The 14571-nt window shown below is 41.0% G+C and overlaps 2 protein-coding genes across 6 annotated transcripts in view; one reads left to right on the top strand and one right to left on the bottom strand.

Moving 5' to 3' along the window:
* Window positions 1-10729, bottom strand: part of LOC101931899 (translocating chain-associated membrane protein 1-like) — a 47536-nt gene extending 36807 nt beyond the window's left edge. Inside the window, exon 1 of one of the 4 annotated variants that reach the window (XM_005304624.4) lies at window positions 10463-10729. In XM_005304624.4, the coding sequence (XP_005304681.2) occupies window positions 10463-10582 (120 nt within the window). In that variant the 5' untranslated portion in view covers window positions 10583-10729. The remainder of the gene's footprint in view (window positions 1-10462) is intronic. The other 3 variants (XM_042861123.2, XM_065566673.1, XM_042861126.2) reach the window with 3 other exon arrangements.
* A 287-nt stretch (window positions 10730-11016) lies between these two features.
* The window catches only part of ZMYND8 (zinc finger MYND-type containing 8), a 134395-nt gene continuing 130840 nt past the window's right edge, over window positions 11017-14571 (top strand). For both annotated transcript variants that reach the window (XM_065566640.1, XM_065566639.1), the window contains exon 1: window positions 11017-11211. In XM_065566640.1, the coding sequence (XP_065422712.1) occupies window positions 11156-11211 (56 nt within the window). In that variant the 5' untranslated portion in view covers window positions 11017-11155. The remainder of the gene's footprint in view (window positions 11212-14571) is intronic.

Genomic DNA, 14571 nt, shown 5'->3' with positions numbered 1-14571 from the left:
ATATGTACTCTCAACCCTAACTCTATTTTAACAATGTTTGTCTCAGAATTATTCATTTAGATTTGTAATAAAAGAGGGCTTATCCTGGACTTGATGTGTCTCCATGATCATTTTAGAAATGATACAGTGCACAAGCCTTCCCAAATTAAAAAAAGAAGCAGCCAACAAAAACTATCAAGTCAGTCAACACCGTGATACTATCCTGCTATATCCACCAAGTGGCCAATGGATTTTGACTTCATGTACAAGCAGGAATCTAACCCAGCTCACCCCAGCCTTCCAAAACAAGAGGCCTCAGAACAAGAGCTGCTTTGACAGTGAAAAAAATCAGGTGGCAGTCATCTAGAAGTTTGCAGTCCCACACTGCAAACAGTCAGTTCAAGGTTGGAAAATCCACAATGGAGACAGTTTTCATATGAAGCTGCAAGAATATTAAGCATCTCTTGCTGCACAGGATTGAGACTCAGGGCACTGTCCAAGAAAGAGAGGGATTTCAAGCAAGGGGCTTCCTGAACTGAGGTGGGGTGATTGATGGGATGTGTATCCTGATTCTGACCTTGGCACTAAGAACGTGAAGACAAAGGGTTACTCTTCAATGCTAATACAATCACAGCTGGATCACCAGGGACATTTTTCTGACATTGGCTGGTCAGGGAAGAGCATATTTAGACGTGCACGATTTTTGCTAAAGATGAGGCAGGAATATTCTTCCCTTACTGGCATATTCACATTGATGGCTTGAAATGCCAGTAGTGATTCCAGTGGACCCGGCCCATCCTTTGTTTCCCTAGCTCACTAAACCTTACACTGGACACCTAGACAGCACCAGGTTGATTGCTGAATGTGCAAAGGATGCTGACAATGCCTCATAACTAGGCTGGATCTCAGCTAGGCAAATATTTTTGTGTATTACACATTTGTGAAAGCAAAGGAGGAAACATTACCGGCAGGATGGAGGAGTGAAATGGAAAGACTGCCTATTTTGAACAGCCAGACATAAGGGCAGTTACAAGAGCCTACAAAGGAGCTGGACGGCTTAGGAAGGCCTTAAAAGAGCGTGCTATAGTATAACAGTGTGCTGCTTTTGCGTACTTTGTATATTTGGCTTCAGTAGCGATATTTATAAATTCCTACTGTGAATCTGGTGAGAGGGGAGTAGTGTTTTGGCGTATGTCATTGCTGTTTGGAGACACCCATAAAAATACCATTTATTTTTAAAAAAAGATTAAGTGCAAAAACAAACAGTAAACTCAAATAAAACCTTTATTACATGTATTAAAGCAAAGTGGTAATCAGAAGTCGATAGATAGATAGTCACAGTTTTTATTTTCCACGGGCATTCAGTAAAAGGGATAAAATTATGTCAGAGCCTTTTGGGGGGCATAGGATGTGTGTATAGAGTTGTCCATGGAGTGCACATGCTGATAGGGAGGAGGATTTGGGTATTTTTGCTCCAGATTACTGTGCAACACCTGTGTTTGGTACTTGAACAGAATCATAACATTTCTTGGAATATTTCTTGGTACCTCTCGGTCCTTCTGCTTTTCTTCAAGCATGCTGTCCTTCCAATCCTGACCCTTTTGCTCTATCTCAATAACGCGATCTGTCCAATGCCTATTCTCCCCATCAGCAACATATGAGGACTGGTTAGGCTCAGGATCAGAGTATCTCCTAGAAAATGTCTCTATTGACCTCTGGAACAATCTCAATGACATCATCTGTGTACAGTTCAACAAATTCTTCACAAGGGAAGAAGAGCGGTCCCCACTGCCTAGTTCTGCAAGCTAAAGAAAACTGAGCCCCCTGAGCAATGAACACTTCCTCGAAACAGCATGATGATTTGTTTGGCTGGACTGGGGAAATCAGACTTAAAACCAAATCACTGTCCTCTGCAATGTTTGCATTACATGTGTACTGTACAAATGTATGCTTAAAAAGTAGGTATTCCAATTGGACAGTCACTGATTGCTTTTTAGGCTCAGGTATCAGTGTTGGTATCTTTCTGTTCATTTGCAATGATTTGATATGTGGTGTTTTAATAATAAAATTTCAGCCATCTTGGTGTCAAAACATGTTGGCTACTAAGTTATTAATTAAAAAAAACAACTAGCTATTGTAAAAGCCAATTCCTTTGTTCTCTGACTCTGCGCTAACGGCTGCCATTTTGAAAGGGCAGAAGAGGGCCTAGGAGATTATGGGCACCATGAAGGGGGGCAGAGGGAAAAGGAAGAGTCATACATTTAAAAAAAAAAATGCAGCAATACACCTAAGCTCCTTTTCCCTTCCGCTGTCACTTTTGGGGTGATGGTGGTGTCTCTGCTATATGTGGAATACAGCTCAATGTAGAAATGGCAGATCTGTGGAGAGGTTTATGCCACCTATGAAATGGAACTCATTTTAGAAGTGGCAGATCTATGGGTGGACACAATTTTTTGTGCCTCTCCCTTGCCTTGTAGTACAACTGGTGAAGGTCCCTCACCTGGCATTGCTTCTTTCCCTGTGTAGCCCAGGGCTTGCTTCCCCTCTTCAATGTCTGCATACAAATCCTTATTCCTCTGGTTGCCCTGCAGTTGGGACTTGTATGGTCCTGTCTCCCTGCATGTAAAGAAGATTCAGGACCTTCTTTTCCTGAACCAGGCAGGAGAATGAGATTTAGGTGATGCTCTATCTTTGCACTGAGCCATGCTCTCTGTTCAAAAAAGATGGGCTACTGGGTGTGCTTGCAAACGTAACATACCAGGGGAAAAAAAAAAAAAAAAAAAAAAAAAAAAAAAATCGGTATTTCCAAAACACACTGGGAATTTTAAAGCGGTCAGGTTTCTGGTCACTGGGACTCCTGGGCAGCTAGTTCAAAATTGTTATTGGTGTGGTCACTGTCGCAGACAGAGGGGACTGTAGGACTATTGCTGGAGAACTGCTAACTGACACAGGCAATGCAGTATCCACACTGGCATTCTGTCAGTAGAATTATGTCTGCTGAGGACTTGTCATTTGCAGAAGTGGTTTTATTTGGGCAACAGAAAGGCTGGGTTTTGTCAATGTACATCAAATTTGGGTGTGGATACATGCAAACCTGTAGCAAAAAAGACAGCTTCTGCTGACAAAAACTTAGACCAGGACAAAAACTGACTTTTTGTGGTTTAGGATAATCCAAGGCACTTTTAATGCAGAATAAAAATGACCACGTGTAGAGTAGATATTGCACTTTAATTTCACACTAATTTCTCTAAATGTCCCATGTAGACAAGCCCTTAGTAACAATTCCTAAATATACATAAAATACTTCTGAATATTAGGTTGCTTTTTCACTTGATAAATAATGATCAACTTTCTATCAAGTTATTTCTATCTCAACAGGAAAATAAGTCATTAGCAGCTACTTTCAAAAATACAGATTAATCAGGAACTCTGAGTTTCTTTGCTACACTTGGTTATAAGCTATTGAGTATGTTAATACTTCAAAATTCTCAACACCAACTTCTTTCATCAATAAAGATGCAGCACTGACTGGATCCAGATAGATTCCAAGGCCAGAAGGGACCACTGTGATCATCTAGTCTTCCCTCCTGTGTAACAAAGGCCTTTGAACTTCCCCAAAATAATTCCTAGAGCGTATCTTTCAAAAAAACATCCAGTCTGGATTTTAAACTTGACAGTGAGAGAATCCATCACAACTCTTGGTAAACTGTTCCATTGGTTAATTGCTCTCACCATGAAAAAATTATGCCTTATTTCCAGTCTGAATATGTCTAGCTTCAACTTCCAGCCATCGGGTCATGTAATACTTTTCCCTGCTAGACTGAAGAGCCCACTATCAAATATTTGTTAGACTTACCGACTGTAATCAAGTCACCCCTTAACCTTCTCTTTGAAATAGACTCAAAGAGCTCAATCTATCACTATAAGGCATGTTTTCTAATCCTTTAATCATTCTTGTGGCCCTTCTCAGAGTCCTCTCCAATTTATCAACATCCTTCTTGAATTGTTGACATCAGAACTGGACACAGTATTCCAGCAGCAATAACATCCTCTGTGTCAAATATAGAGGTAAAATAGCCTCTCTACCCCTTACCAAAAATTCCCTGTTTATGCATCCCAGGATGGCACTAGATCTTTTGGCCACAGCGTTTCAGCAGCCACTTATGTGCAGCTGATTATCGACTACAACCATCACTGCGACTTTTTTAGAGTCACTGCTTCCCATGATAGAGTTCCCCCATGATGGAGGTATGGCCTACGTTCTTTATTCCTAGATATATACCTTTACTTTTAGCCATATTAAAATGCATATTAGTTGTTTGTTCCCAGTTTACCAAGCAATCCAGATCGCTCTGAATCAGTGACCTCTTCTCTTCATTATTTACAACTCCCCCCAATTTTGGAGGCATCTGCAAATTTTATCAGTAATGATTTTATGTTTTCTTCCAGATCATTGACAAATATCATAGGGCCAAGAACCGATCCATGTGGGATGCTACTAGAAACAAAACCACTTGATAATGATTTCCCATTTACAATTATATTTTGAGACCCATGAGTTAACCAATTTTTAATCCACTTAACATGTGCCATGTTAATTTTATATTGTTCTGGGGTTTTTTTAATATCAAAATGTTACGCAGTACCAAATTGAACACCTTACAGAAGTCAAAATATATTACATCAAACACTGTTACCTTTAAACAACCAAACTTGTAATCTCATAAAAAAAGCTATCAAGTTAGTCTGACAGGATCTATTTTCCTTAAACTCTTGCTGATTTGCATTAATTACCCTCCTTTAATTCTTTATTAATTGTTTCTTATATGGGCTGCTCCATTAACTTGCCCTGGATAATGTCAGGCTGACAGGCCCATAATTACATGGGTCATCCCATTTACCATTTTTAAGAACTGGCACATTAGCGGTCTTCCAATCTTCTGAAACTTTCCCAATGCTCCAAGACTTATTGAAAAATCAAGGTTAACAGTCCAGTGAGCTCCTCAGCCAGCTCTTTTAAAAACTCTTGGATCCAAGTTATCTGGACATCCTGATTTTTAAAAAGGAGGCGGTAAGTGGTGCCGGCTCTGGCCGGCCGCCGTTTAGCTCAGGTGGCTCCTGGTCAGCGGCACAGTAGGGTTAAGGCAGGCTCCCCCCTGCCCTGGCCCTGTGCTGCTCCCGGAAGCTGCCAGGATGTGGCCAGGCAGCTCTGCACAGTGTGTGCTGCCCATGCCTGGAGGCACCACCCCCGCAGCTCCCACTGGCCACGGTTCCCAGCCAATGGGAGCTGTGGGGACCACGCCTGCGGGCGTAGGTAGGCGCACGCGGACTCAGAGCTTTCTTGATCACCCCTTCGCCTAGGGGCCGCAAGGGCAGCCCACCAACTGCTGGCACCCTAGCTTCCCCCCTCAGTGAGGCGAGCCAGTGCTCACGTCTCCAGGCCCATGGGGGGGCGCCAAGGCTCAGGGCTTCCGGCCCACGGCGTGGAGACTTGCCGCAGTCCGGATGAAATTAAGCAGGGGGACGGATCTGGCCCGTGGGCCAGAGGTTCTCCACCCCTCTTCTATAGCCAGTAGAGAACACGGTTTTCCAGAGCCTGGAATAGACCCACGATTCTTGAGTCTCAACATTCCTGTACTGTCTAGCAAATAGTTGTGAAACCCACTGGCAGGGGCTGGTTCACAGAGGATAAACAGCCTTTTACACTGCCACCAGTTATGCTATTAGCTCAAGTGTCAGAGATGTGTGCTGTGGATCTAAAGGTTTCTATTTTGCTGATGACTCATGTGGGGGGCGGGGACGGGAGTCCATATAGTTGCACATGATGCATTATGTGCAAAGTTAAAAAAAAAAAAAAAAACACATTACATTCAAAACCACCGTATTAAAAGAAAATTAGGGTTGCAAAGTCAAGCCTCAGATGTTATGAAATGCCAGAATTAAGGCTGCTTCTGCAATGCATTATGATAATCTTTAATTACAGTATCATATACTATTTTTTTCTCCACAGGATCCCTGCCTCACTAAGTACACAAGATGGGCAGTACTCAGGGAATTAATCTAGTTTATGTAGTAAATAAGACTTGTCTATGGGACCCTGCCTCATTTGCTGCAGAAAATGCAAGATGCACTGTGAGACAGGGGACTGCAGGAAGACAAAGGATGGCCTCATGGTTATGACAACTGAATGACACTGCGAAGAATTAAATTGTATCCCTGTCTCTACCACAAAGTTCTTATATGATGCTGAGCAAGCCATTTAATTAGTGGGCCTCTGAAAAGTTTTTGTTTGTGTGTTCCTTATTTTATTAGTGCCAAACTTGAGAAACCTGGGGTTAGATTTACCAAAGGGCACTCACAATTGCAACTGAAGGCAAAGGTAAATGTGCATTGAACATATCCAGTGCTATAAGAATGCTAAGGACTCTGAAAAATACCAGGCCCTAGGTGTCTCAGGTTGGACACCCAAAATTGACACTTTTGAACTTCGTCTCTTTGTGCCTCAGTTCCCCATCCACACTTCAAAGGATATGTTATGAAGATAAGTTTATGGTACTGAGTGCTTCATGATCAGTACCACAGAAAAACCCATGAGGAAATCAATAGTTCTGTATTGAGTGCAGGGTTTGGATGCTGTGCAGTAAATATGGCATGGAAGACATATACCAAATAATGAGAACAAAGAGAAATACTGAATAGGTAACCATTCAGCAAGCACTGTCCACACTGTGCAATGAATGGGGCAACTGTCCTATTTAAAAAAAATAATACATGGTCATGTAATTTAAGATTGTATCATAATATATATGTATATTGTATGAGCAACCTTAATTCTGGCATTTTCCAACTTTTGAGTGCTTGACTTTGCACCCGTAATATTTTTAACATAGGTTTTACATGGGATGTAATAGAGAAATATGCTCTTAATTTTCCTGTAAAAGTGCTAGATGTGAACATGAATTTTATCTCTGACAGAAGAAAATTTGGTACACCCAAATACTTCAGTGTGAAGGCATCTAAGTTCTACAACTACAGTCTTAACGCCTTAGCTTTGACAGACCATGCAGATGACCATACTTTACCGCATTAATATAATACAAACTTTACAAAATGGCCCTCCATTCCTTCAGAAGATAGGAAAGAGGTAGCATAGATATCCAAAACCTGAGTTACTATAAATAGCAGTCAGGACTCTGCCAATAAATTCTCAAGCCGGTCAAACTAACAGTTTTCTAAAACTCATATTTCCTTCTAATTAGCAGGATGGATTTCATATCTTCAACAGTTATTTGAATCAATTAAAGGTAAATATAAAATGTAATGAGGCAAGAAACAAATGGGCCTTTCACAGTTATCCTGCAATAAACATTTAAGCAGCCTAATCTACTATTACATAAGAAGCATGCATTTTGATAAGAGTTTCCTTGAGAATGCAAATGCTAGTAGACAATTTACTTTTGTAGCAAAAGTTTGTGTTTTATAAAGTTATAAGGAACACATGTCCTCAAAGCAACGAGAGATTAGACTAACTGACACTTCCAGTTCTGTCATTAATATTTAAGGTCTGTTTTTTTTAAGTCAATCAATGGGCTTTAAATAAGTGCCATACAATCTATTTCTACTAAATGCATTACTGAAGAGACTGAAGACAGTAGCTATTTTTCATGGCACTTGAAGATATATGCAAAATTCAGAGACCATAAACAGGAAATACTGCCTGTAAAAAAAACAAAAAACAAACAAACAAACAAACAAACAAAAAAAACACACACACCAAAAAAAAGCCACACACAAAAAAAACCACAACTTTCTAAGGACACCTATGCAGGGAGATCCCTGGGGCAGCAGCACAAGTATGAGAAAGAATTTGAGGAAATTGAATTGAGGAAATTTTGTTGATTTAATTCTGCAGCTGCCTATCTTCAGAGTCAGGAAGATGACACTATTGTTTTACAATCAGATTGCTATCTTCTGAATTATAAGGGCTAGAAACTTAAGCTTTAATTTTAAAATTCAATTAGTAAATTGTTAGCATATATTTCCTTACTCATCAGGGCCAGGTTCTCACTTTCCAGGATGAATAGATTTTTCAAACGATGATCTCATCAACAACCGTTGAGGTGTAAGCACCATCAGAACAATCAAGTGACCCTGATCTGAAATCTTCTTGTCATGTCATGAAAGATCTGAACAGCCTACTCCAAATGAAGGCCAAGTGGATCCTATAATAATGTTTGCTCATGGTCATCAGGAACCAAGTAGTTACAGGTTTCTCAATCAACTTTCCCAAAAATTGCATTGCTACGTAAAAATTATCTTGCTACATAGGATCACTGTATCTTTACCTATTTTGTATCATTTTAACTGACTGCAATACCACTATGTAGGTGGTATCAGACAGGAGGACAGATCAGAAAATATTTTTCACAGAATGCAGCTGATTATTCCCAGCACAAACTACACTAGAGGTTTTATATTACTATAGCTAGGTCAGTTAGGGGTATGATATTTTATTGATATAGTTAAAACTGGTTTAACCTTACTATTGATGCAATTATACTGGTGTAGAAGTGCTTATACTGCTTATTCTCCTTCCTGTACAGGAATAAGCTATATCAGTATAACTGTGTCAATGCTACAAGGTCTGTAAACTTTTGTGTTTGCACAAGACCTTATTGTATTTGAACAAGTAAGAATTTACAAACACAATTTCACAAACTGTATTTTTTTAGCAGCCAAAAAATAAACCAGTCTCTTTAAAACTGGTACTTAAGACTAAAAAACCCAAACAAAAAACTCCCCTCCCCTCTCTCCCACACCTTGATCCCAGAGCTTTAATTTATGACATCTAGAATTCTAACTTTTGACCAATGCATCCACTTTATCTCATATTCCTGGGATTCACATTAAAACAAAAAACAAATCATTAGTCCTCATAGGAGAATCAAAGTTTGTCATCTGAACCGTCCTTCTCTTTCCCCACCTCCAATCTCTTGTTTTAAGTACTGATTTTCCACAACTGCACTTTTTGCATTCAAGTTCTGCATCATGTATCTCCTTCAATTTGTACCACTTCTGATGCAGCAGACTACAGTATCACCCAACTCAGCATCCATCATTCATTTAGAGGGACATTATTTGATTATCAGGACTCCATTCTCCACCCTCTTCCAGCATAATAATGCTCTTAAGTCTACAGGACTAGCATAGCAGTAAAGAAGAATGAACCTTTAAAGATATTACTTAGCAGTATATAGAACCTTTCAATCAAGTATTTCAAAGCGTTTTCTCATCTTTAAGTAGTTTTATTTTAAATCTTGCTCAAGTGATGAGTGATGTTGAGATTGTTTCAGTAAGATACTTACCACCTCTCCCAAACATCAGTTGTCACAGCTTGGAAAACCATGTCTCCCTCCACAACCCTGCCAACTCCCCTTCCCAACGATCCATAAAACCCCAAACAAAAGGCAAACAATCTGCCTTATCTGGTTCATTGGGTAGTCCCATTCTTCAGAGAGGTAATAAAATCAAACTAACCATCTTCCAGACTGACACAATGTACACATACAGCATCATGACACAACAATTTTATCCCAGAGAACAAAGCCTAGAAGATTCAACCAAGGCACCCAAAGAGGTTGATGAAAAGGTGACACCTTCATTTAATTAGGAAATCTAACTTTATTAACAGAACTTTAAAATACATAAAAGAGAGGAGGGATCTGGAGACAAGTTTAAGGCTGTGTCCACACTAGCATTTTTCCCCAGATTCCTCATCATTGGTAGACCTGAGTCAGTGAGAGCAACAGAAGCAGCAATAATAGAGATGGACTGCCAGTAGCATTTTAACTGCAATGTCATCCAACCCTGCTCAGAACAGGTCAAGACAATATGGTGGTTAAAACAGCAGTGTCCACCTGGAGCTCTGTCTACAATAGCACTCTTACTCATGTTTCCACCACTGGAAAGTTTTAAAGAAAAAGGACAAACCAAGCCGAAGAGAAAGGGCAGATTTGGCTCCAGGAGGATAAATGGGAATGATGGGGCTTGTTGGGAAGGAATACAGGTGAAGCAGATGCGAAAGGAGTTGTGTGGCAATGGGGATCCAGGAGGGCAGGGCGAGGACTAGGGGAGGAGAGTCAGATGGAATTGGGGCATATGATATGGGGTCTGGCAGATGGAGCAGAAGGGAACGAGCGAGCATGAAGGGCCCGCGGGGGGCGACAGCCATGACAGTGGGGCAGCCTGCCCCACTATGGGGGAGTGAAGGGGGGAGATGAGAGCCGGGGTGTGTCATAAGGTGAGGCGCTGGGGAGGCAGGAGAAGCAGGGGCGTGACCAGTAGTGAGAGAGGGTAAGGATGAGGCTCGGTCGCTGCCCGGAGAACTGCAGGGTTGGGGCAGCTCGGAAGTGCCGGTGCACGGCTCGATTGGGGCGGGTATTCCCCGCTCGGCAGCCGCAGGCAAAGCTCCCAACCCCCGTACCTCGAACATAAGCCCCAGCAGGAGGCCCATAGCCAGGCAGGACACGGCGTCCGCATGGTTCTGGATCACGAATTCATGGCTTAGCACGGGCGGGCTCTTGTTCTTCCTCCGGAGCCCCATGGTGGTGGTAGCCCCCAAGGGCCTAGGTAGTGGTCCGGGTCCAGAAAAGGGATGGTGGTTCTTTCTTAACAGCCTCCTCACCTCACGCACGGTAAACACCGCTGTCCCCCCAATTACCCGCCCACAAGCCAGACTTAGCCAATCACATTCCACGAGATCTATGATTGACAGCCTTGCCGGTTAATCGCTGTGCCACCTGGAGGTGTGGCTTCCAAGAGGGAGCGGGGCATAAAACGCCGTTAGATTCTCGGAACGGCTGTCGGGGTTGAGTGATGCTGACTCCAGCTAATGAAATGAGTCAGGGGGCGGGACCTGTGTAACTCCACCTGCAGTGGGTGGGGCTTACTTAAGACAACTATGGCGATCCTTCAGTGGAGTGGAAGGGGGGTTGGAGCAGTCGCTAAAGGTTACCGCCCTCTTGTGGGTGGGGCTCTGAGCGCGCGCTGCTCCTTGTATTGGTGTGGCTGTAGCAGGCCTCAGCGCGCTCTGTTTCACCTCAGTCCTAGCAGCCGGTGGCTCCATGGAGGCGACAGGTCCCAGTAGGCACCGTTCCATCCCGATCCCTATGTTGAGATGCCCCTTCTGGAGCTGACAGACCCATCCCAGTGGGAGGCGGCTCCATGGAGAAGGCAGGTTTCAACATGCACTGAGCTATCGTAATCGCAGCCGGGTCGGGCCACCTCTGAGGCTGGGGTGGCTCTTGGACTGTGTGACACTCATGAGCTGAGTGGCCTAGGTCTCTTCCTTACCCTGGGAGATGCATCCCACACAGAGCTCAGGTTCCCAGACAAGCAGCCCCTACAAAGATACAACAGCTTTTTCCAGCCTGCAGCTCTTTTTGGCTGGGCTTCTATTGTTGGTGCTGCTGTTGACACTCAGGCAGACATGGTTGAAAAATGGGGCAGATGGGTGTCTGAATTGTGAAACTCTTATTTTTCTCAAATTTGGGGAGGAACTTTCAATGAGATGTTAGTTTTTTTCCAACTAGTCAAAAATTCATTGAAACTTTGAAGAGTCTTCATGGGCTGTAGTGTTGGATAATAACTCAGAGGGAACGTTCTGGAACTTCCCATACTGAACTAAGGAAAATCATTGTCAATTGACTGAGAAGCAAACAATGGAGTCTTGAAAAGGTATCCTAGAGAAAGGCCTGAGTGAAGGATACTTCATCAGTATCGTGAAAGTATTCAGGTGATGGGGAAACAAAAGATTTTTGGCCCCATCCTATAATCAAATAAATCCATGTGGGTGGAGCCTTTCAATCCTTGCTGAACTTGAACTGACTTCAGTGAACCTGTGTGTGGGTGCAAGGCTCCTCCCACATGAATCCAATTGTGAATTTAAGTGGGGAGTGAAAATTTTCAAACAAGTATTTGTAGAGGACAAAATCTCTTCAGCAGTCCTACAGTTAGTATAATTTTTCCATTGTTTATTACTTATCAAATGTTGCATACATTCCAATTAATATAAAAGTACTTATTTTGGATCCCTGAAATGCCTTATTACTAAAGCTGAGTGATATTCCTGTGAATATTCAGCTACATTTTTAAATAAATTCAGTTTGGACATGTTCATGCCCCATGTTTGGCCCGTGTCTAAGTTTCAGGCATATGTAGCCAGAGAAACTAAATTTTATATTTACACTCACAGGTATGCACTTCACAAGTACTTACTTGTAAGTTCATTTGTTTGGGAAGCAGAAACATGTTACTTGTCCCAGCTAACCAAAATCAGTCCAATATCAAGTACTCTCAGTGAACTGTTTATAAATCATGATCACTTTACTGTGAAAACATTTGCAAACTTTTGCTGTGTTACCAGTTCTTGTAATTTAATCACAAGTCTTGTGATATTTGGTGTTTTTCTTAAAAATCCAGCTCCTTCAGGTGTAAGAATCTCAGGTTTCATGGAGGGGTTTTTTAAGCATCTGTGATTGTGGAGAAAAAGTTGGAAAAGGTGAACCCCAGTGGCTCAAACAAAGAAAGCAAATAAAAAGATCTAATATTTATTATTTAAAAATGATTAAGTTAAAGAAATTACATTGGGGGGGGTCTAAATTATGATTTTTGAGCACTTGAGACTAGGAGTACTGAATATATCTGAGGAAAATGATCCACTTGCAGGTTTTCTGCTAAAGAAAGAAGAGGCTGAACTTTTGCAATATATTATTTATTATAAATTATTTGTTCAGCTAAACTGAATACAGTAACTGTTTTAAAGTGTCTTGTGAAAGTAATTAATTTTTAGCATCAAAAGCAACTAGTAGACCGACTTAAAAATAAAGTTCTTGTTTCTGGTCTGAGCAGAGATGAGGTTGCTATTATTGCCATAGTAAGCAGAATGAGCACAGTCTTTCTGAGACACTTTTACTTGATACAATAGCAATTGGTCATATTCTGCTATGAGTAAGCAGAAAGGACTAATACTGAAATTGTTCTGATCTAGTAAAACAATCAGTGACTTTTTCCCATGGTAAATTATGTCATGGGATTCTGTATGCTTTCTGTCATTGGATCTAGTTTACAAATAAAAAGATAGATTTTTCTAACTGCCAAGTACTGCAAATTTAACATAAGATCTAAATATTCATTTACATACAACACTCTCTGCCTCTGGCATTATCCCTATTAATAAAGAATGCATTAGCAGAATTTAACTGACAATTTTCTATTCTGTCTCAAGCATCATCTAGCATATATATTGCTCTTTGTTAGTTGTATTGGTTCTAAAAAGAAAAACAAGAAAAGAAACCTGTATTTTTCTTTAATGTATGTGCTGATATTTGACAGACAAAGGAATCAGATGACTAAGGAGGAGACATTTTTACCAATATAGACCTTTCTGCTTCAGCACACTCAAGTCTGTACACTAGCACAAAGACCAATTAATTTCACTGGGTCCTGTGCCAGCTCAGGATTTATCCTGGTAGAATTTTTTCCAGTACTGGAGCCTAACTTTTCTGACCATCTTCACATTTGAATAACCTTGTACTTTATTTAAGCCATGCAGAACTACAGTGTTACCATTAACATTTACACAGTTATCTTTTATTATCATAGACATTGTGCAATCAAATGTGATAAGAAAGCTATATGAAACTGATATTCTTCATTCATCTTAATATCCTCCACCCATCAATTTTCCTCACACTTGTGAATGAGAAGTGGCATAAGCCCGAAACTGGCAAACACTTAATCACACATGTAACCATTCACATGAGCAGCGATACTGAGCTCTACTGGAGTATTTATGTGGGAGTTAAGTTACACATGTCCACAAGCATTTGCAGAATGGGGCTCTAAATTTTTTCCCTAATATCGATCTATACTGATAAATGTTAATTCTATGCCCAAGGATTAAGATCCTATTTAACATTTTTCAAGTAACATTTTCAAAGACAATCATACAGTTAAAACTACATGTATTGTCACTTTTTTTTAAAGGGAGAGTGTTTTTTAAATTAGTTTATATGTGGCCCAAGATTTTAATGACATAGGCCCCAATCCCACAATCAAATCCTCACAGGACTTGGACAAATGTTCAGTCACATGGATCCAGTTTCAGGAGGTAATGCAAAAAAATTTACAGAGGGGACAGAGAGATGTAAAATTCATGTTTAGACTCAGGACAGTTTCCAGTGGAGTCCCCATTTCTCAACTCAGCATGACATTTGGTCCTCCGATTGGTAGTTTCAGTAGAGGCCTAAAATGGAATTGGTATTGAAAATGAACAACCTCATATGCACTTACAGAGGTTACAAGTGGATTAGTGGTAGTGCAAGGTTTCCCCCCTTCCCTCAATATGCCTTAATTGTGACATGCAATACCAATTCAGTCTTAGACCTCTATGTTGAGACTGCCACTAAAAGGGGCCAGTTATGATGCTGGTTTGTGACAGAAATTTATCCACTAGAAAGTAGATTGAGACTACAAATTCATTTCATTGAGGTAACAACAGGAATGAAATTTTTAGCAATTAAAATCCTGGTC

This window comes from Chrysemys picta, chromosome 13, assembly GCF_011386835.1.
Source record: "Chrysemys picta bellii isolate R12L10 chromosome 13, ASM1138683v2, whole genome shotgun sequence".
Taxonomy (NCBI): Eukaryota; Metazoa; Chordata; order Testudines; family Emydidae; genus Chrysemys; species Chrysemys picta.
The sequence above is the reverse complement of the archived record's forward strand: the minus strand, read 5'-3'. Positions and strand labels throughout refer to the sequence as shown.